General features: G+C 39.3%; 1 protein-coding gene across 2 annotated transcripts in view; it reads left to right on the top strand.

The window, feature by feature from the left end:
• The window catches only part of crppa (CDP-L-ribitol pyrophosphorylase A), a 76,081-nt gene that overhangs the window by 25,224 nt on the left and 27,723 nt on the right, over nt 1–23,134 (top strand). Inside the window, exons 7-9 of one of the 2 annotated variants that reach the window (XM_074682619.1) lie at nt 1,977–2,048; nt 2,235–2,327; nt 9,547–9,678. In XM_074682619.1, coding sequence (XP_074538720.1) covers nt 1,977–2,048; nt 2,235–2,327; nt 9,547–9,678 — 297 coding nt within the window. Of the gene's footprint in view, nt 1–1,976; nt 2,055–2,234; nt 2,328–9,546; nt 9,679–23,134 lie in introns of both variants that reach the window. The other variant, XM_074682618.1, reaches the window with a different exon arrangement.

The following is a 23,134-nucleotide window of genomic DNA, read 5'->3' as shown; positions in this document are numbered from 1 at the left end:
CAAATTAAGAAAAAATCCAAATTTTTGAAGATTTTGCAAATTTCAAATTTTTTTCAAATCCGCAAATTTTTCCAAATTATTACCTGTCAATTTTTTTCAATAGATTTTTCTTTTTCTTTCAATATATGGCAATTTTTGGAATTATGATTTTTTATTTGTTTGTTTATTTTATTTATTTTCATAAAATTATACAATTTTGGTAAAAAAAAATAATAATTCCAGAAGTTTTGAAAAATTGGAATTTTGCGCAAATTTTAAAATTTCTCTTTTAAAAAAAATTGGCAATTTTTTTTAAAATTTCAAATTTTCTGAAAAAATTTGCAACTTATTGAAATTTTATAAATTTTGCAAATGTATGAAATAAATGACAGTGCAACTTTTTTCTTTTTTTAATATTTGCAAATTTACTTAAAATAAAAAAAACTTAGACATCATATATATAACACTTTAAAAACAAAAAAACTTATTTTGATAATTATTGCTATACTATACTAGATTTTTACTAGGTAACAATTGAATACACTTTTTTGTCTTTGTTATGAAGATAAAGAAGGTTTTGTGTCTCCCAGATGGCTTTAATCCAGGTGAGCTGAGGCAAAATGGCTCTTATTAAAGTAAAGGTCGCAGACCCCTGATCTGGAACAAGCATATTAATCAGTTCGCAGACAGAGTCAGGGATTTCTTGAGACATATGAGTCAAGGTTTGAAAATCTGCACACATTTGGTCTGAACTTTCATGCTTTTGGCAGTTATAAGAACAATTGTTGCTTTCTGATGCTACGTCAGCTCATTTTTCTGCCCCCAGTAACCAAAGTACCCGATTTTGCAGCCTTTAAGCTCATCTTAATGTCACTCTTAATGTTTAAATAAGACCCTTCCTCTCTAAAGTGACTTAGGAGCCCCCCACTCTATAACACCTTTAAATCCCATTGAAGCGGGCAGCCGACTGCCACTCTGAGCTCTGTAAACTTTGTTTTTCTTCAGTCCTCGGAGTGGTTTAGTCTTTAAGTCTCCATGGCTTCTTGGCACTCGGGGCCATGCCGAAATTTAAATAAACATCCCTACTCTGGGATTTCATGCCCAACCTGGTTTAGATCACGTCAAATTTCTTAAACCCTGCAAATCTACATCTTCAGACTGAAATGATTTTCCTCCTGAAGCCACGGGCAGTTATCTTTCAAGACCAATTAACCCTCTGACATATGTTTCCCATATCCATTTCACATTTCCAATTACTTTGTGTTATTCCAGTGGGTACAACAACTGTATCTGAATGCCAAACACAGACTCTGGATGTTTATTTCTGTGTTTATTTCCTGTGTGTGTGAAATTGTAGTACCAGGCTGCAATTACAGGCTCAACAACAAAATGATTGTAAAACAGACATGGTGGATACAACACGCTCCCCAGTTTTCTGATGTCACTCATATGCCAGGGTTTGGAAGTGAATGGAAAGTTCAGGACCTGAATGTCCTCTTTCTTCAAGCAAAAAAGCTTTTACAGCTCTTGGCTGTTGTCGGCCTTTGACTCAGTTTGCAGCGTAATGAAATTTCAGTTGGCTCATGTCTGATAGCTGTCCCCAAATTTTGGTTATGACAAAATTTTCCTGCCAGTTAAGAAGTCCAAAGACGCTCAGGAACTTCTCCGTCTCAAAAACAAAAAAAAGTCTCCCACTTGTTTTAACAAGCGTCTCATTACAGCGCGGGGAAACGAGAACACCTTGAGTGCATTTAGATTGTTTTAATGCATAAAATCATTCAGAGCAGAGAAACAGGTGGGTGCACTCACACACAGTGATTGAAGAAGTGTCTGAAACAAAAACCAGAAGGCTTCCTGACCTTTGAGCTCTGCAGTCAATCAGTCATTCGACATCACGTGCACGAGGACCCTGCTGCTGCAGTTTTATCCCTCAGGATCCAGTAACAAGCAGAACTGAATATTTAACGTCAGGATATCTCTGTATCTGTGTCCCACAGGAGCTGGAGGTCGTCCCAGATCTGATGGGAGAGAGCTCAAGCTATCTGCTGAAGGAGTGGAACTTCATCCAGGTTTCTGTACGTTCCCATTTGAAGCAGAACTTTCATGAGGAATTAAAACACGTCAGTGTAAATATTCATGATCACCTTTGGCAGAAACAGAGTCCAGACTTTCTGAGAACTGGGAGCTTTCTGCTATCTTTCTGCTCATCTTGGGAACAAAAAGTCTGATCTGTGATTCATTTCTTTGCTCTCCAGGTCGATTGTTTCTGCCTGTCTGCCGTGGAGAACTTACTAAAAGATCTGGAGGCTGCAAATCGGGCTCTTCTCCATCCTCTGGTTGTTATTTGGGTGAGTTTACGCACAGATACTGAAACCGCTTTTAAACACTGAGAGATGCACAGCTTTGCAAAAATGATCTCTACACTGATGCATAATTACTATTTTCACCATCATAGTTTTTAATTTTCATTTTACTTCACTTTAATTTAGGCAGGTAAACAACCCATTGAGATCAGGATCTCTTTTACAAGGGTGACACCGCAATTTAACACGTTATGAAAGTTAACGCACAATTACCTCATTGGCTGCCCATACAATCTTTCAACACCCAAATAATCTTGTTTTCTATGACTTTGTCAACACCAAAACTACCTAAGAAGAGTGGACTCTCTTCTTTTTAGATCCAAAAAACAGACCAAACGTGCTTTTTTGATTGTGTTCATCTTGGCGCACCATCCTTTGATCCTCTCCATGATCCCCATCGCCTTTTCTCATGATGGCGCCGCTCTTTCTCTCTGAACTACCACGACACATCCTCAGTTAAAGCGTGAGCTGCCTGAACTTTTCTGACTTGCAGCGTCTCACTGTGTCTCTGTCATCTCACATCTTCTCCTCATATCCATGCTGAGCTCTCATCCAAAGAGCACACCGCTCTCACCCACAGTAGTTTACGAGCAGGTTTTTTGATTTACAATTTAAAAAAAAATGGATTTACAAATCTTCTCCTCTTTGTGTATTCATTTGATTAGTCATGCGCTACAATTTTGTAATGACCTAGAATTCAGATTCTTTATTTGGGGACCTTAAAGGGCAACTCCGGTTTTTTGACACCTGGACCTTATTTATAGGTGTGTGCATGCTCATATACTCACTCAGACAAACATTGTGCAGCTTGGAGTCCTTCAGAAGTTATTTAGATCCAACCGATTTTAGCCGCACTTAGCGGGGGCCACAGCAAGGGAGCTTCAGTGCGGGACATAATCTCTGCAAAAGCGCTCATTTCGGCTATATTTTTTCATCCATCGCCAGTGTTATCATAAAGTCAGCTCGTCTACCGTCTTCAGACTACGACTTGGGAGTTTGACGGTTGTCCTTACTGGTTTGCCAGTACCAGTTCGCACTGAGTTGTGGACGTGCTCCTGTTTGTTGTTCTCGAGCCAGCTCTTCGTCTCTCTCCCTCTGCATCCTTCTTTCATGGAGCTCCTCGCCCGTGTACTCAGGCTCAAACTGGTAAGGACAACCGTCAAACTCGAAGTCATAGTCTGAAGATGGTAGACGAGCTGACTTTATGATAACACTGGCCATGGATGAAAAAATATAGCCGAAATGAGCGATTTTGCAGAGATTATGTCCCGCGCTGAAGCTCCCTTGCCGTGGCCCCCGCTAAGTGCAGCTAAAATCAGTTGTATCTAAATAACTTCTGAAGGACTCCGAGCTGCACGATGTTTGTCTGAGTGAGTATATGAGCATGCACACACCTATAAATAAGGTCCAGGTGTCAAAAATATAATTTTTTTTGCAAATTTATTGAATTTAATGTTTTTTCAAAATTGCACATTTTTGCAATTTTATTTTATTTTTTTTTATTTTTAATTGATTTTTTGTCCAAATGCTTGAATTAAAAAAAAGTGAAATTCCAAAAGAAATTTGAAATTTGCAAATTCAAATTCTTGCTAATATTGTTAATGTAAAAATTTTTTGACATTTCTTTTTTTATTTTTAAATTTTTTGAAATAAAGGTTAAAATAACAAAAAATGTGGAATTCCATTTTTTTAATTTGCACATTCAAATTCTTGCAATCCAATTAAAAAAAATTGCTACGATGTAAATGTTATTTTTTTTTTTTTGAAATTTCAGTTTTTTATTTTAAATTTTTGAAATTTGAAAGTTAATTGAATTTTTTAATTTTTTCAAATTTTTATTTTATTTATAAATTTCCGCAAACTTAATTAAAATGACACACTAAGACATCACATCTACAGTTTCATAAACTTCTGATCACTGACTGTTTCACTAGATTTTAACTATATAAATAACTTTATACACTTTATAGTATTTATTGTGGCTCTATCATCTAGCTGAGCTCAGGCAAAATGGCTCCTATTAAAGTAAAGGTTGCAGACCCCTGCTCTGATTCATCTCAGTGCTGTGATTAATACGGTGAAGGATGAAAGCTGGAGGCGTTCTGAAAATGGACCTCAGGCCACACATCATATTTTTCCACCTGGCATGCAGAGCTGATAGGGGGAAAATTATTCTGAGCGCTGACTTCAGCTTATCTCCACTCAGACTTATAGATCAGAGCCAAAATAAGCCCAACCCCAAGAAAAACTGAGGCCAGAAAAGTCACGTCTGCTTTTGTAGAGCATGTTTGAATCAAAAATAAACCGCACAAACCTCCAGTGTAATAAGAGTAAATGTCACGCAGCTCTCTTGATTAGACCTGCTTTGATTTGTGTGGGATTCCCTGCCGACAGCACACATCACAAAAAGCTTTAAAAGCATCTCCTTACTCAGAAGTCTGTGCGGAGCGAGCTCCTGCAGCTCTGAGAGTTCACCGTGTCTCCGTATCATTTCCCACACTTTGAATGAACTCCTCTTTACATGTTGAATACAGACATCTGGCACAGGACGGTTTCAGTTTCTTCCAAGTACATGTAATACACAGTGAAGCCAATCCTTCTCTTTTTTTTTTTCCCTGCTTGTAAAAACGTCACCTGCAGCCCACCTCGGGTCCCTTGATGAGCTCTGTAGCTGTTAGGAAACCCGACACCTCCCAGGAGAGCGCTGCAGCTCGACTTCATTCACCGTTCAAACATCCGCCACTAGCAGAGGAGCAGAGAGTTAAACGCCACACAAACTGATCAGATCTACTCAAAGAAACTTTAAATATTTGTGGAAAAAGCCTGTTTATGCTCTTAGGGTTAGGGAAGCTGACCTCTTCGACTAGCACACAGAAAAATGAGAAAAGAAATAAACCTTCAGAGGCCGACAAGTCTCAGTCACTGCAGATGTCACGCAGGAATACTACGCTGAGGTTTTCAGTAGAGACACACACACACTCACTCTCTCAGGGATGTAAACACACAGTCTGAAGCCGGGCTTTGGTGGGATTGACTTCTTGCCACACCAAAACAAAACCAGATTCCCACAGCTCCCAGTGTCAGCACGACTCGTTTTACTCTCAGCTGATCTACTCCACTCTTATTCCACTTCAATCTCTTCCGTTGTTCTTGTAGGATTAAGCATATAATTATCTTTTACCTGACATTTTAGGAAGACTGTTGTTATTTATCACATGGCAGTGATCAGTTGAGGAGTAACAGACTTTAAAGTGTGGGTGGCAGCCTCGAGGGCGAACTCAAGGTCACAGTCTGTGAAAACGAGGCGCTGTAGCCTTCAGCAGAGTTTAAAGAAAGGCTTACCACATGTTGTTACTATTGCTACATTATTACTAGTGATGTCAGGCTTCATAAATCTGTCACTGATGTCTCTTTGAGTTGCTGTTTTTTGCTGTATTTTCCCCACAGGATGTATTTTTGAGGTTAAAATCAAGTTGCATCTGCAGTTTGTACAATATTTCAGGCCATCACTCGTTTGTTTCTTTTTATCTCACCTTTCTTTTCACCAGGAGTAGGGATGCGTGATATATCCATATCAATATCGGTATCAGCCGATGTGTAAAAGTGGGCCGATCACATATCACAACTAGTCTGAGCTGGTTAAATAAGGAAAAAATTATACCAGCATAGACCTCTTCGACAAACAAAAGCAGCGGTTTAACAGTCAGAACAGAGATATGCGATAAATGACTTTTTAGTTGTTACATGGAGAGTACAAACTCCCTTTTCTCCACAGTAACCTCTCTGGGCTGAATGATCCACGTCTCCTGCCCCGCAATCTCTTGCAGACAAGACGAGTCTTTCATACTCGTAATCTTTGATTCGTATTCGTAGGGAAGAATTCGTAGTCGTAGAAAGTTGAGTTGTATTCATAAGACTTTGCACCATAGGCGCAAATCCCAGGGGGGACGCAGGGGTCATGTCCCTCCCTTCCATAAAGTTGTCCCCCCTAAAAAATCCAGTTGTAATTAATTTTCTAATAGTAAGGTTTTTTTTTTTCAATGGTGTAATACAAGTCATGCTACTTAAAACACAAAGATTGACGATTTTAACTATTGAAAGATCACACACACACCCCTCCCTGCACGATCCGCGCAGTGGTTTGATCCAATCTATTTCTCCCGCACGGATGCTGCAGCCGCGCACACACGCGCACAAATAATCGCATACAGACAGAGCGGAGGGTCGCGGTCAAGTAAGTAGTTTTCACTAAAAGACTTATCAATCATAACTTCACTTGTTAATCAGAAACACAGAGAAAATGAAAAGCAAATGTCAACTCCTTTGTCCAAAGTCTGACAGTATGCTTTAAAAAAAAAAAGGCGCTGATTAAGCTTTCCATCCGATGTGGTGCGCACACACAGACACAGACTACAGAGCGCCAAGGATCGCGATTAAGTGCATTAAAACACTGAACAATTTCTAAGTTAATTATCACACCGTTTGCTGCTGGCTGGCAAACAGCCTCTTCTTTATGATGCAAAGAAGGCTGTGACAGATAAGACAGACAGGTGACATGCTGACATCCTCCACCTCTCATTTATGACACAAATATTAAAACTATTTAAGATGCCTCTAGTGAGATAGAGGCATCTCTAGTGAGATTTATGAATTCATAGATGAAGCCATTATTTATTAAAGTCTTGTGTTCTATTCTAGATTTATTGATGTAAAAATAAAGTAGTTATGACTTTGACTTAGATCTTGAATAGATCCAGTTTCTAATTCCATTCTGACTGTTAATTTTAACCCCTTATTGTCCTCCAATTAAAATCAACACTTTTTTCATTAATTTGGATAAAAAATACTAATTATTGAGTTCATAGTGTTATGGATGCGTTGCTTCCACATTCATGCCAAAACATTTTTTCATGAACTAAAAGAAAATTAAATCTAGGCTGATTATCCATAGTTGGGACTAGTCACTGTTAAATATCACAATATAAAACAACACAGCAAAAATTATATCATTTATTTTTATGTCCCCCCCTAGGAATCAGTCTCTGAAATTTTACTGTTTATTGTCCCCCCCAACAATGAAACGGGATTTTCGCCCCTGCTTTGCACTCGTTTAAAAACGACTGTAACTTGAACCCAGTTTCACAGACTTACGTATATGACAGCAGATTTTTGTGTGAAATAACTTTATTGACACAGGATTTTTTGAAATTACAAATATGAATCATTAATTACGCATGCGTCCTTTTTGACAGCTTCCTTACACCATAAAACTCTCTTCACACAGATTTGTTCTGTCTTGTAATTTTGCTAATTTTAGGTCTCTTAATTTACGTTTCAAGTTGACTTTCTTGAAGCTAAAGGTGACAATAAGTCTAATGGTGCGGCCACACCAAACGCGAATTTGCGGCGCGATTACATACAAAGTCAATGCAAAGACGCGTTTAGCCGCCGATTCGCCTCGGGCGGCGCGATTCGCGCGTTTGGCGCGGCGAGTTTGGAGCGTTCACGCGTTTGGGCGGTAGACACGAATTCGCTCGAGTTCAAAATATTCCCCCACGACGTCATTGTTTTGACGACGTTGGGGGGCAACTGCCGCCTGCTCCGGCTCCAACTCCGCCGGAGGATGGAGGAGAAAACAATCTGTGTGGTGTGTCATCATCCAGAGTTATACGATATGACGTGTGTACTCTACAGAGACCAGAAAAAAAGGAGCAGGCTTGGTTGAAAGTCTCTGAGGAGACAGGTTCGTTCCCAGCTGGATCTGCCTGCACGGGCTATCACTGAGTCCGACTGTGTTTTCCTCAGTGGAGTTTTGAGCCTGATAGAGAGGAGGGAGGAGCGGGGTAGGGGCAGAGCCAGGGAAAAGATGGAAGTTCTCTGTGCTCCTCTCTTTCCTCCACCCCTTCATTATCCCCAGGGAGACCTCCGGGAACATGGGTCGGGGGTTCGGGTGGTCGGGGGTACGGGGTGTCGGAGGTTCGGGGGATCGGGGATGAGATCGCAGGGAACAGCCAAGCAGGGCTGGTGGATTACCAGGGAGAGGCAGCAGGCATTGATTGTGATCTCCAAAGCTTTCACACACTCTCCTGTCATGCTTTGGAAACCACAGCTCATTGTTTTTCAGATGCTCTTTTGGACTTTCGGTCTTTAAATGAACGAGCTCTCTACTCCGCATGCGCAGTACCGCGCATTCACGTGTTCGCGCCTCAGCTTGTCAAAAAAGTCCAGCGGCGAGACTCGGGCGTTCACGCGGCGCGTGACAGGCCATTCGCGCGAGTCAATTCGCGTGTTCGCGTTTGGTGTGGCCGCGGCATAAGATCTTTGAGATGTAAGAGGGGTAAAATGCCCGGTACATGACACTTTCACTTTCACATCATTACCTCTATCCTTGAGAACAGGAGTTTCACCATGCCATGAAAAATGGTTCCCCAATCTGTGGGTAATTTATCTCTTAAGAGAATTATCTTAATATTACTCTGTGTTTCATGTTTTAGGGTTGTTTTTGAAAGTCGTTTAAAGTGTTAGGAAGTGGCTGTTTTTTTAATAGCTTTGGGTTCATAGCGTAACAACGTACACCTTCAACCTTTCAGGCCTTGGGGAGCTTTGCTTATTGAAACAGACCCATTTCTGAACACTGAATTCACGTCTTCCTCCCCGTGTCTGTGCGACGTTTGGTATTTTCAAACTCATTTCTTCACATTATCAGCAGAAATATTTCTGGGGCATCAGCGTTCAGCGTTGATGTTTAACACCTGCTGCTCTGAAGTCATCAACATGAAGCGACGACAGCGAACGAATGATGGATTTTTAAGCATTAGTGCAATGATTGCAGGCTGAGAGCAGATGTCTTGACACATTTGAAGCGATTCTCCCGACTTTCTCGTCTCACTGCCACAGTCTTTGAGGATAAATGACAAAATAATTGCAGTGAATAAATCATGAGTGACGTTTCAGTCAGTGGGACAGTTATGGAAATTGGCTTAGAGTTGAATATTCTCAAGGATGATAAAGTAACGTCTGGGTTTTTCTGCCCTAACTGAAGAAAGCAAGACCCCTGAAGCTGAAGTGATTACAAGTCAATTAGAGAGTCGTGTATCTTCAGACAGCTCTGTGAATCAGCAATAAGCACTAACTGCTGCCAAAAAGGGTAGAAAAGCTACTCCTGGGATTCTCTGATTTCTCTGTCATCTTTGTTTTTGTGTAGGTGTGTTTGAGCTGTTCAGATGAGCCGTCCGGCAGCGAGAGGAAGCTGGAACCTGAAGGCTTCATGGAGCTGGCGTCATCCTCCAAGCTACGAAATATTCTCCTCTATGGCATCCAGCTTCATCAGTCAAAGGTGAGCTCTACACACCTCAGTGTTACACTATCTCAAGTTGTGTTTCCACCTGGGGGCAGGTCGTTCTCCCCAGATATCCAGGAACTTTAGAGGACGAGGCCTCTGAGCTGAACTTTTCTGATTGGTGGAGCACCCATAGTGTCGCTTTCTCACCCAGCTGTGACAGACTTGGTTTAGTTCCTGCTAACCAATGGTCTTCTTTGAGCCTGACAGTGTGAATGTGTCTTTGTCAGCTCCTGGTGTTCCAGTTTAAAGAGTGACCCTGTTAAGTGGAGACCTTCAGCTGAACGTGTCAGTGGAGATCCAGTTTACAATAAGTAAAGAAGTATTTAGTGATGATCTAAAGCAGAGGTCTGAAACCTTTACTTTCATAGGAGCCATTTTGCCTCAGCTCACCTGAATGTAAGTCATTCAGGAGCCACAAAATCTCATTTATCTTCACATTATAGATAATAATCTAACTCTTTCAATTTTTGGACATTTTTGCAAATTCTTTCCATTTAAACTTTTAATTTTTTTTTTTACAAGTTTTTGAAAATTAAAAAATTTGGGAATATTCACAAATTTATTTAAACAAAATTAAAAACGAAGACATCACATGACCACTTTTAAGAATTCAAAAAAAAACCTCATTGTAGTTAAAATCTGTTGAGTAATAATCTAAGCATTTTTTTTATCTTAAAACTTTCATGTGATGTCTTTGTTTTTTATTTCTGATAATTTTTTTATTCTATTATTGCCAGTTTTTGAAAATTCAGAAAATTTTGAAATAGTTGCAAATTTATTAAAAATAAAAAACTAAGACATTATATGACCATTTTTAATTAAAAAAAAATCTATTATAACTTTAAAACTGGTAAATAGTTATCCAAAATAACTTTTTTTTGAAATCTTAAAATTGTTCATGTGATGTCTTTGTTTTCTATTTCTGATAATTTTTTTAAAAAATTTTTTGCAAGTTTTTGAAAATTCAGAAAATTTTGAAATATTTGCTAATTTATTCAAAATAAAAAACTGAGACATTATATGACCATTTTTTAAAATCTATTATAACTTTAAAACTGGTAAATAGTTATCCAAAATAACTTTTTTTTTAAATCTTAAAATTGTTCATGTGATGTCTGTTTTTTTTCATAAATCTGCAATAATTTCATTTTTTTCAGGTTTAAAAGAATTTGCAAAATATTTCAAAAAAATTAAAATTAAATACGTTTTTGAAAATAAAATTACATAAAATTGTGAAATTTCAAAAAAATCTCAACATTTTTTACTTTTTAAAGTATTTTCAACTCAATGCGGTCAAAATCAGGAATGGCTGAATCCCCTCTATGCTAACAGGCTGATGATACTAGCTGTCTTTGCCTTCTGTGGTGTCATTTTTGATGGATGGCCTATAAAGTTTGCCCTCTGCTGGTCTGGTAATGTTTTGCAGCTATCTTTTTTTTTTTCTCTGATTAACATAGTCTAGGCAGTTCTTTTAGGACTGTGATGGAAACACAAACAAACAATGGGACACAGGATGTAGTTCAGGGCACCTTCTGGTTGAAATACACCTTAAGTGTGGTACAGTTTTATACAAAATCAGTGCAGATTTTTGCTGGATAACCAAGGAATTTCTTTCAGTTTTGACCATAAAACTAGCTTTTCTTGGCTTATGAGTGCCAATCAGCTTCTGTTCCAAGGTTTTGCGACAATACTCACCTGTCCTGTCTTTATTTAATCCTACAAAAGTATGAATTCAGCTTTCCTAAGACACTGCAGCTGAACACAGCTTTGCACATCTACTTATCTTTCCTCCTTCTTGACCCCTCCCTCTGAGATCTGTGCTGTGAATCCCGAACATAAAGGAGAGGCCAAACAAAACAGAACTGTCTCTTAAGCGTCTTGTTACAACGTCTTAGCATGCTTTCACGCTTGAGGCAGCCCGACTGCCTTTTATCACTTGTGATGTGATAAAAAGTGTGTGTTCACTTTTGGACAGGTGAGTCTTAATTTCACGTGTGACTGAGAGGAGAGGATGTCAACTTTTCACCTTCCGCCATATGTGTTGTGTGATGTTGTTTCAACTGAATCCAGAAAGATTAATCGGATACAAGGCTGCTTTTAGGTCTAAAGCAGCGTGCAGCGTAACCGCCGCATGTGTAGACCAAACTTCCAGGAGGTTGCTACGAGGCCTGCCAAGTGTGAGCGCTGGAGTCTTACCGACGGATGTGGTTGACCTGAAATCTGTACCTGACTGCTCAGTTATTGCAGGATTATATAAAAAATGAAATTACTCATCCAGGGAGCGACTGACTGAGAGAGGAAAGTCGACTTTTTGCGCCAGATGTGCGAGGTAAAACGCAGTTTAACGCTGAATATTCAAAGCGTCTCAGGACTTAAATATGACATCCATCATGATTTATGATCCTGTCTGGCTGCAGCAGGGTGATAAATGAACTTTCTTGGCAGTTGCTGCACTAAACAAATCAATTGTAAAAGCCTCCGCGCCTCAGGCGAGAGGATGTTTGCACAGGACGGGCGTACTCTCTCCTGCAAAGAAAACGATGAGCTGAAGGAAGAGGCCCGCTCTGCTGCGGTCGGACATTTAACATCCAGCGTTGGGCCTTGGCGTCGCAGTGCCGCCTAATTAAAACGAGATGCTTTGTGTTCCTGATAGCGAAGCATGAGATTCTCACATGTGAGTTTGATTCTGCTATCGGATGTTGGACATCATGGTTTCCCTCCGAATTATGGAGACTAATGTCGTTAATTAGTCATCCTGCCTCAACTCCTCAGAGACGGCGGAGAGCAGGGAGGAAGGGAGTGGACGGAGATAATGCGTGTTTCAGCATGATAAAATACTTATCGTTGTGAGATAGTGGAACAGCAGAATGCAGCCTCGTATAAATCACTCTCAGCGTTTTCGTTATAATGAGGATAATTCTTCCCACATGGCCGTATTCATACTTGTCGAGACGCCTGCCAACACTTCCTCTGTCAGCGTACGGTGGATGTGAAAGTGGTTCACAAATTCTGAGTTTGTTTTATTTCTTCTGCCGTATTAAAAAAAAAAGATCTGACGGCATGCGGTGATGCACACGTAGCCAACATTTTCAGGCAATCAATTTGATTAGCGAAGGAGGCTTTTTCTGTTTTTGTTTTTGTCTTTAGTGTTTGTTGTTTTAATTTAGACATGAGAAACTTTCAAATGAGAACCATGAACGTCTGAAATTGGGCCTTGATTGTGTGCGGTAACATAGAAACAGGCACAATGTAAGATTATTGCCGTAAAATTCAGCCTTTTTAACACCCAGAGGAAACTTTTCATCTCCGTCACACGAAGGCTGACTTGTTTTCCCACAGAATAATCTGCATCACATTTTTTATTCCCTGAAGAGAAAGGCCAAGCTTCTTTGTTGTACAGGGAGGGAAACAAGTATTGAAGGGGTCAACTTTTTTCTCATTACATTTATTTCCAAAGCTGCAATTCAAACAAAATTTCTACCAGACATTGGTATTAACTCAAATAATCCACACATGAAAAGAAATCACAACGTTCAGGTCCATAAATAATGATTATGGTGAATTAAGTACGATAACACAGGAAAAAAGTATTGAGCACACCATGGAAAGGCTGTATACTTTGGCAAGGAAATGCTCCATACCACCTGAAATCTGTCAGTAATTATTACTTGAACTTCCAATTAGTGCAAACCAACATCAGCTGGGCTAGAGCAAATTGATGGTCCTATAAAAAAGGTGTTTTTTCACCAAGCAGTTAAATACCACACACCTCATGATGGGTAAAGGCAAAGAGCTCTCTGAAGACATTCACAACCTGATTGTTGCTCAGCATCAGAGTGGAACTGGTTACAGACTTATATCAAAGCACCTGAATACTCCAGTCAGCACCGTTGGGGCCATTATTCACAAGTGGAAGAAGCACCACCTTACCATCAACAGGCCACGCACAGGAGCTCCTTGAAGATTTCTGACCAGGGAGTCAGAAAGATAGTCAGAAGAGGACTCAACGAGCCAAGGACCACCCTGAAAGTGCTCCAGAAAGACTTGGAGGCAGCAGGTACAATTGTTACAGAGAAAACAATAGGCAATATGCACTCTATCGCCATGGCCTCTATGGACGCTCAGCCCACAAGACTCCATTCCTCAAGAAAAGGCATGTTGAAGCTGGTTCAAAGTTTGTTAAACAGCATCTTGACAAGCCTGTAGAATACTGGGAGAATGTTGTCTGGTCAGATGAGACCAAAACTGAACTTTTGGGCTGTCATACTACAGACCATGTTTGGAGGAGAAATGGCTCTGCACATCAGCCAAAAAACACTACACCAACAGAGAAGTTTGGAGGTGGAAGCATCATGGCATGGGGTTGTTTCTCATCTCATGGTGTTGGCAAACTTCATATAACTGACGGAGCAATGAATGGAGCCATGTATGGGGAAATTCTTGATCTGAATCTGCTGCCATCCACCAGGATGATGAAGATGAGACGTGGCTGGACCTTCCAGCAGGACAACCATCCAAAGCACACGGCAAAGTTGACTCTCAAATGGTTTCAAAAAAGAAAATCGATCTGTTAGAATGGCCTAGTCAATCATCTGACTTCAATCCAACTGAACATTTGTGGAAAGAAGTAAAGAAAAGGGTTCACCAGAGGGCACCAAAGAATATTCCAGATTTAAAGACAATCTGTGCAGAGGAATGGGCCAAAATCACACCTGAGCAGTGTGGGCCATTAGTTCAAACATACAAGAAGCTTCTGGAAGCTGTCATTGCAAACAAAGGCTTCTCCACTAAGTATTAGATGAGTCTCAGTTAGTGTGTTCAATACTTTTTTCCTGTGTTATCGTACTTTATTCACCATAATCATTATTTATGGACCTGAACGTTGTGATTTCTTTTCATGTGTGGATTATTTGAGTTAATATCGTCTGGTAGAAAAATTTGTTTGAATTGCATCTGTGTCAGAATGTATTGACCTGAAAACAGCCTAAACCCGGTCTTTAACTCTCCACATTTAGAGCAAAGCAGCTAAATTGTCACTGAAACAAAAAGGCAGACTTTAAACTTAAACCTTGTCTTGTCTCAGAGAATCTCACCCCTAAACTTTGCTGAAAGTTCAGAAACTCAAGCGACACCTTCTTGGCTGCTCCAGTATCCTGAGCCCCAGCTCTGACTGACAGTGAAGTTGGCTAAACTACCTTTGAACCAGATGCTGGTACAACATCCTGCACCGCATCCACGTATGATTGATTCCCTGGCTGACAGAAACACCAGCCGCCTGGCACCAGAGAGTCTCGAGGCAGGACAGGGATTTTATAACTGAGCTGTTAACAAGACAAACACCAAGAATCTGTCTGTTTGGAAAACTTCATGTTTTTAGTTTTTGTTTTTAGAAACTGTCAATGAACTTGTGTAAAACATGAGTGTGAAGAAGGTTGATGAAGGAGCAGAGGATGCTGTGGCTTTTTGGTAGGTGAATAGGCACTGACCGGGAAGGGGAGAAAATGTTCATGGTTAGGGATAGGCAATGAGTTTGGTGTTTTTATAGGTACAGACTTAAATCTGTCTGTAGTACAAAGTACCAAGGTACTTTAAAGTACCTCTTTCTTTCACAGGACAAAACCAAGACCTTTCCTGCACAATTGTAGAGAGGTTTTAGAGAAATTAATCCCATCTCAACTAATGTGAAATACAGCAATAGGGGAAGATTACGCAATATAAAAATAATGATAATAATAACTGAACTTTAATAATAATAATAATAATAACAATGATAATAATAGAACTATGATAATAATAATAGTAATCAAAAATATGTAAGTTATAACATTTTGTGGAAAAAAAAAGTTGAGTTAATGGGCCAAAAACAATTCGCAGTTCATGAAGTCATAAATCTGTGACAAATCAAACTCAATATTTTCAAGTTTTTTTAAGTTGGAAAATCCCAAGGTAGTATTTTAAATTTCTAAGATTATGAAGTCGTTAATTTTTTGGAAAAAAAAAAGATTTTTTGAGTTTTACATTTCTTGGAAAATAATAAAAATTCCTTAGATTGTAAAGTTATAGATTTTTCAGAAAAAAATGTCACTTTTTTGTGTTTTTAATTTTTTTAATTCTGGGAAATATTTAAAGTTTCCAAGATTTTTCAAGTTGTCAATTCTTGAGAAAAAAAAAAAGTACAAGTTTCCGGTAATAAAATTGTATATTTTGGAGGACATATTATCAATCAATTTGATTTCAACTGTTTACCACATTTGGAGAAGTGTGTTATGTTTTTCAGCTGGAGGAGGCGGGGTCTGGCAAAGCTTGTCAATCAAAATCCTGTTCCTTAACTACTGTGGGTGAGAGCGGTGTGCTATTTGGATGAGAGCTCAGCATGGATATGAGGAGAAGATGTGAGATGACAGAGACAAAGCAAAATTTTGCAAGCAGGAATGGGTACCAGATCAGGTTCTTTTATAGGTGCCAGTGTTGGGAAAGTTCACTTTCTATATGAACTAGTTCAAAGTTCAGTTCAAACCTTTTAAAATGAACTAGTTCAGTTCATCGTTCATAATTCAAAATTGTGAACTAAAGTTCATGCTTCCCCAAAATGAACTATTTAGTTCTTTTTTAGTTCTTTTTTTTTTTACGTTGCCGCAAGCTACGAGATAATTTGTCAACATTATTGACAGAGCCTGTGTAGAACCAAACTGTGTTAATGCTGATACCATATTCATCTTTCTATCTAATTTTATGCCCACATGACTCTAACACAATACAATCTGAGGTGGGAACCTGGCTGAGGTAGGAAACTATGTTGTATCTCAACCTTAAACCACTATATTCACAGTAAATTAAAAACAGAAGTTGCACTTCAGCAATGTGTTCTCTCAGTGAATTGCAAGACCTAAAGTCTAGTATACATATTAAATAGGAATGGCTAAGTATCCCCAAAAAAGTAGCACCTCCAAAACTTCAAATCACTGCAGGAAAAAGTACGGTACTCACATTTCCACTTTTTATTGGCAAACACCAATAAAGAGCTCTCATAAAAGTGCAAAACATTTAACAGTCCTTTCAAGTCAGTCACATGCTTTTTTTCCTGACTGGTTTTCTCAAACACATAAATATATATACAGAATGTTTTTCAAAGTGCAAAATATTTAACTTTTTTCCGGTTAGTCTCATTCTTTCTTTTTTTGTTTGCAGAAAAAGTATAAGGAACGCTTATCAAAGTTCAACACATTTAACACTTATTTCCACTCAGTCACATTGCTTTTTTTCTTACCCCTGACTCAATCTTATACAAACATAAAGTGCAATATTAGCCCAAATGAAGTAAGAATTTGGTAAAAAGGTAAAAATGAGGTAGAAAAAAAACACAATAACTTAAAGAGACAGTCAGAGTCCAAGGCCCATGGACAGTGCTGCTATTGCTTTCTCTGTGTGTCAAAAAAGTAACTAAAAGAATCCCAATTGGTCAAATTAAAATGTTCAAAAGTGTGCAGGGTTAAGCCTTTCTGTCTAGCCTGATGATGTCTTATCTGTATGAAGATCCCCTGTCACTGGTCAATGGTCACTGTGGTCTCTCACTGGTAGATCCTGCTGGACCCCTGGTTTCTCGCTTCCTGTAAAAACAAAAAGATATTATTTTATTTTTATGCAGCTCACCTCTGCACACCATACTCATCTCCATTTCCACACTGCTAAATTATATCTATGCACTTAACACCTTATGAGTTATTATTGCAATATGTGTCTGATACAGTTTCTTTGTTGGCTTGTTTTATTTTTATTTTTGTGTGGGGACTGCAGATTGAAATTAGTATCTTTGCTTAATTCAGTATATACATTGCTTCATGTAATGTTCATTAATATTCATTATCCCATCTAAATAAAAAAAATTACCTTCCGATATTTTTGTTAGCATTCAAGACAAGCTGCTTCTCGAAGTTGCCATCCCCAAGCCGGTTTCTCCTGGGCCTGAATAAGATGAAAGAAGAGGACAGAAGAGGAGAACTTTTAACATCATAACTATTGATGTAGTTATAAGATTTTTACTGAGTGACAAAGTTGTATTTATTACTAAAGCATATGGTTAACAATGTATTAATATGGAATACAATCACACTTCATTCTTACCTGAATATTTGACCACCGATGCTGAAGAGCCTCTCTACAGGAGCGCTTGAGGGCAGTGCAGTGTTGTGTTTTATGAACAACCTTTTGAGTTTAGGAAACTGCTTATATTCCTCAAACCCATCTGTTGTTGGGGCATCCAGATAAGTGTCCACTTCAGTTTTTTGAGAAACCTGAGGGTTCTTGTTAAATTTAAAGAATGAAGCCACAGGATCTTTCTTCTCACTTTCACCACTGGACTGGGTTTGACCTGACTCTCTTGCATCTGAGTCATCAGAGTGAGTTTGACATTCTCTTTTAAGCATCAACCTGTACTGGAGACGTTTCACATCATCTTCAACCCAGTCTAGCTTGAATCTTGGCACCAGCATAGCAGACAGTACATTCTCCCTCTTCTCCAGAAGACCAGCTAGCCTTGTGCTTAGTGACTGCAAGATGCTCTTTATGAGTGGGCGGCATGTGATAAGACCCTCTGAAGCCGTGGCTTTTGTGCTCTCATCCAACATGTCAGTCATATGACATTGCAGTTGCACTATGGTTGGAGCTAGATACCCAAGGAAGATGTTCTTCTCTGCTTGGAGGATGTTCAGTGCTTGTGCCAAAGGTCTCATCACATTCACAAAGTTGTGTATGAAGTCAACTTCATCTGCAGAGAATCGACGAAAGCCAAACTCATCACTCACACTGTGCAGGATGAGCTCATCATGGAGGGGTGTGGCATCATTTGCAGAGCTGACCTTGTCCTTATTCATGTCTGCCTTGGCAGTAAGTGTTGCAATGCGAGACAGTCGCTCCATGGCAAGAAATACAGAGTTCCATCTTGTGTCATTTGGCGAAATAAAGCTAATTCCAAGCTTTTCCAGGACAGTATCAGAAGCCTTTGGACTCCGTTTAACCTTGTTCCAAAGAGCACATGCTTTTGCAAAAACAGCCATTGACATTGATTTGTAGCGTTTATCAGTCACCTTTTCTGTGTCTTTGGCCACGAGATTCAAGGTGTGAGCCATACACCTTCTGTGAGGGGGGAGGGAGGGATGATCCAGATCTGAGAGAGGCTCAGGCTCCAGCTGGTCCTCGTCATCTGAGCTCTCACTGCCGGCGGTGGCAGCGTCGGTTGAGCCTACTTCATTGGCTTCTTCATTTTCATCATCAGCATTAAACACTGTCTCACTCTCTGGCTCTTCACCATCATCAATAGCCACCTCCATCCCAAAACAGTTGAATGCCTTGATAAAATTTGAAGCATTGTCTGTAACTGTGCACACAACCTTGTTGTGGATTTTGAATTCCTTGTAAATATCAGACAATACTTTTGCCAATACATCATGTGTATGTGCTCCTTTAATCCGCCTGCATGCCAGTACTGCAGAGTGTCTCTCAGAAACATCATTTTTGTTTAGCCAGTGGACAGTGATGCCTATGAATGACTTATTCACAGCCGACCAGCAATCTGCTGTTGTGCACACAGCATCCACCTCAGAGAGAGCAGTCTTAAGTTCACATGTGTTTTCCTTAAACTTGTTGTTTAGCAGTGACTGTACTTTTTTTCTCGATGGCACCTTTTTGGACGGCTGCAAACCTTCAACTAGGTTTATAAATGCTGGCCTTTCGACTTTACTTAAAGGCTGCAGGTCTGCAATAATGTAGTTTAAAACCAGGTTTTCTACCTGTGTTTGGGAGATAGAGAAACCAAGGGCACTCCGGTATGAAGTTACTTGGGTCTGGATGGTAGACGAGTTGTTTGTTTGGCTCACCATAGTTGACGTCGTGTCCTTTTTATATGTACAAACTACACGCTCATACCGTGCAAGGCTATTCGCGTGCTATTTTGCAATGTGCCGTTTAAGATTGGCTGCCGACGTCGTTGATGTACGGACTTGTTTCTTTAATCCCGGTGGACAGAGTTTGCAATGGTAGGTAAGATTTTTACCATCAGCGTCAGTACTGACTTTTAGGTAGAAATCCTTTAAGTAGTCAAATGGGTCTGAGCGCGAGTGGTCCGAGTTGCTCGTGCCGGCTTCCTCGTCCATGCTGTCCGACTGTATGTTTGTGTCTCAGTAGCCGCATCCTCCTGCCTTGCACACATGTGAAGTGTGATGAGACTAACGACCGGTGATGACGAAGTTAATAGAGCGACAGGCAGGACTTGCGGTTGCCAGATCGGGTGGTTGTCCGCGACATTTTAATGGTCGTTTACCATGTGTTTTTACTGTTTGGCTTGGTTTTTCGCCTGAAGGGCTCTTGAAATCTGGCACGAACGTAATCTGAACGAAATCCGAGCGCCGTTCAAGAAACAACAGAATGAGTGCGTTCACAATTTAACGTTCATCTTGCAATAATGAACGGGACGTTAACGTTCACCCAAAATATGAGTTAGTTCATGAACGATCGTTCTTTGAACGCGTTCGGGTACAACACTGATAGGTGCCCACCAAGTTTCATCTTCTTGAAGTCAAATGGTTCCATGTTTCGATACCTAAACTAGGGATGCCCCGATCCAGCCCTTCTGGTCCTGATATTGATACTGATCCTGATCCTGAATCGATACCAGTGTTAAAAAAGAACCTGCATGCTCTACTGTGGATAAGACTGGTAATGTTTCAAGTAAAAGACAGAATTACTAAAGTTAATATTTATTTTAACTATAATTGTTTAAATGTTTAACAGCAGTTTGGTTTCGTACCTTGTAGACTAAATCATAGTTTAGCCTTAGTGTCAAGTCTGGACTGATCCTTACCAACTGATAACCAATCTAGCTTTGAAAGGCTAGATCGGCATCCATACCTGATACCAGGATGTGATCAGTGCATCCCTAACCTAAATGCATCCTTGTGACTGTGAGGGAGTGGAAGAGCAGCAAATTTTCCATGCTGGACATGAACACAGCATTGCAAGGTTAGATATTGAGAAATAAACATGTCAAATTGAAAAACTTTGAGATTTTGTTGTCAAACAAATTCATATTTATTACTTTATTAATGTTTTCTAATAGGGCTGGAACAATAAACTTTTCACCCAATTCTGTTCTGTTATGATTTGATGTCGATTTGATATAAATTGTGATACTCCAGCACTTCTGATTGTAGGGATTTTTAGTTTGCTTTTTTTAAAACCAAGCCCAGTGAAAAAGTTGAATGATGTTGATGTCTTCAGACTATATCAGGAGCCATATTTTCCCAAAAATACGCATCAAATGTGAGTCAGTTTTTAAGATTCATTCAGGGGATCTGACATCTCAACGTTTTCCAACCCAGTGTATAAAAAAAGACTAAAATGAAGAACTTTAATTTTGAAGAAAAAAAATTGTTGAAACAAAAAAATCTGATACTTTAATACATCAATGTTTGTCTCCCACTCCTAATTACTAAGCTCTGCTTCTCATCCCACAAATACAAGTTCCTTACAAATGTGGCTTCATTTAAAAGGGAAATAAACAGGTTTTTCTACTTACAAGACTAATTACCAAAAAGCATTTTTAAAACTCAGAAAAAATCAACCAAACAGCTTTTTTTTCATTTGTGGCCCACATTAATAACTCTGGAAAAGAAGAACTATGTACATGTGAGTGGATTTGCGTCACTCTTACAGGACTCTGGATGTCTCAAACTAAATCAACCCAACATTTCAACTTGTGCAACATAACAAGCATTCTTTGTTGATATAATTTGATGTAAAACTTGAGGTATAATATGGGGATATGTTCACCTAAAATGTAGATTCACATGTTTTAGTAATTACAGCAGCAGACTCATTGTAGTGCTGTTATGTTGTTGTTGTTCCTGATCATTTGCAGCGAGTAAGTTGCTGAATGTCCGGCAGACGGTGAAGTAAAAACAGATCTCGGTAAATATTATGATGAATCACTGAGGCTTTGTGTCGGGAAGCGTGTGATGAAAGCTAGCAGGAATATTTCTGAGGTTACTTTTCTACATTTAACCACAAATTTCAGAGAAGCACGCTGCTTGTTTTTTATAATCAGAGCTGCGTGACAATGAGTATAAATATTATGAATCTCGTCAACATTTACAAATGCAAGTTTTATTCTTAAGCCAAGCAGATACTTTGAAATGCTTTGTGCGTTTACTTTCAGCTGTGCTTACTGTAACGAAGAACAGAAACTCTTTTACTGTGAGCTCAAGTTTTGATGTTTCAATGTAGGCTCGACATCACAAGTTCTGTAGTTTCACATTTAATACAAAATATTGTTAAAACATCATTCATTATAAAGTTATGAATCCTTTTTTTCTCCCTTAATGATTTCAGCCTCCTGATCTGGCATGACTGGTTGCCTCACGTTGTGCATCACTATGATGAATTGTTGGGCGCACCCACCTGCGTGGTAAAATCCATCCAATCTTCCACATTAAAATTGTCATCCAAGAAAGATGGAAAGTGATCCACAAACGAGGCCTGACTTTGAATTTGGTTTCATGATCAGACCTTTTCCAAAAAAACTAGAATATCATGGAAAAGTTTATTTATTTCCAAAATTCCATCAAAAAGTTAAACTTTCATAGGTTATAGATTCAGGGCCCACTGTTTGAATGGTTTCAAATATTTATTTGTTTATTTTTACATAATTTGGGCTTCAAGCTCATAAAACCCACAAAAAACAGGAATAAAAGAATTAAAATACTGTGAAGAAATCACTTTTTTTACTTCTCAGTTTTTGAAAAAAAAAAAAAAAAAAGAAAGACATTAGGATCACTTCAAATCAATCATGAAGTCCTCTGAAACATTCTGCCTGTTATTAGTAGTTGTTGCTTCTGAATATCAGCATTTTTATTGCGCATCATTTACTACTACACAAGCTTGAAATGTAAACAAAGTAAGTTGGGCAGATCTAGAGGAAATCTGACATTTTGGAGGAGGTAAAGTTAATCTTGGAGGTAAAAAAACTTCAGAATTCTATACGACACAACCAGTGGCGGCTGCTGGTCAGTCAAAGAGGGGAAGCTCATTTTTTTTGCGGCCTACATCATAAATTTGTTTATTTATTTAAACATAATTTCTACCCTCCGTGTCAGCTTGTTAGCAGCTGGAGCTGCTACATGAGACTACGACAGGCTGTAAGTGTGAGTGACAGGGGGAGAAGCTCCACAGCTGTAGCTGTAGCTGCTTATTGGAGAAAAGAGAGAGAATCTTTAAACACAACGCTCGTTGTTTTTAAGAAAGGCAAACTCGCTGGGGATTGATAAAGCCTCCGGATCAGTCTAACACAACTGACTGAGAAGATGTGACTGAGAAGATGCTCTGGTGGAGGGTTATACTTCAAGATCACTGACTGGCTCATTTCACTGTCAATCAAAAAGGGATTCGGCCTCAGACAGAT

This window comes from Halichoeres trimaculatus, unplaced genomic scaffold, assembly GCF_033239565.1.
Source record: "Halichoeres trimaculatus isolate MK-OKI-2021-1 unplaced genomic scaffold, fHalTri1.1 fHalTri1_scaffold_12, whole genome shotgun sequence".
Lineage (NCBI taxonomy): Eukaryota > Metazoa > Chordata > Actinopteri > Labriformes > Labridae > Halichoeres > Halichoeres trimaculatus.
This window is presented reverse-complemented; position numbering and strand designations above follow the sequence as displayed.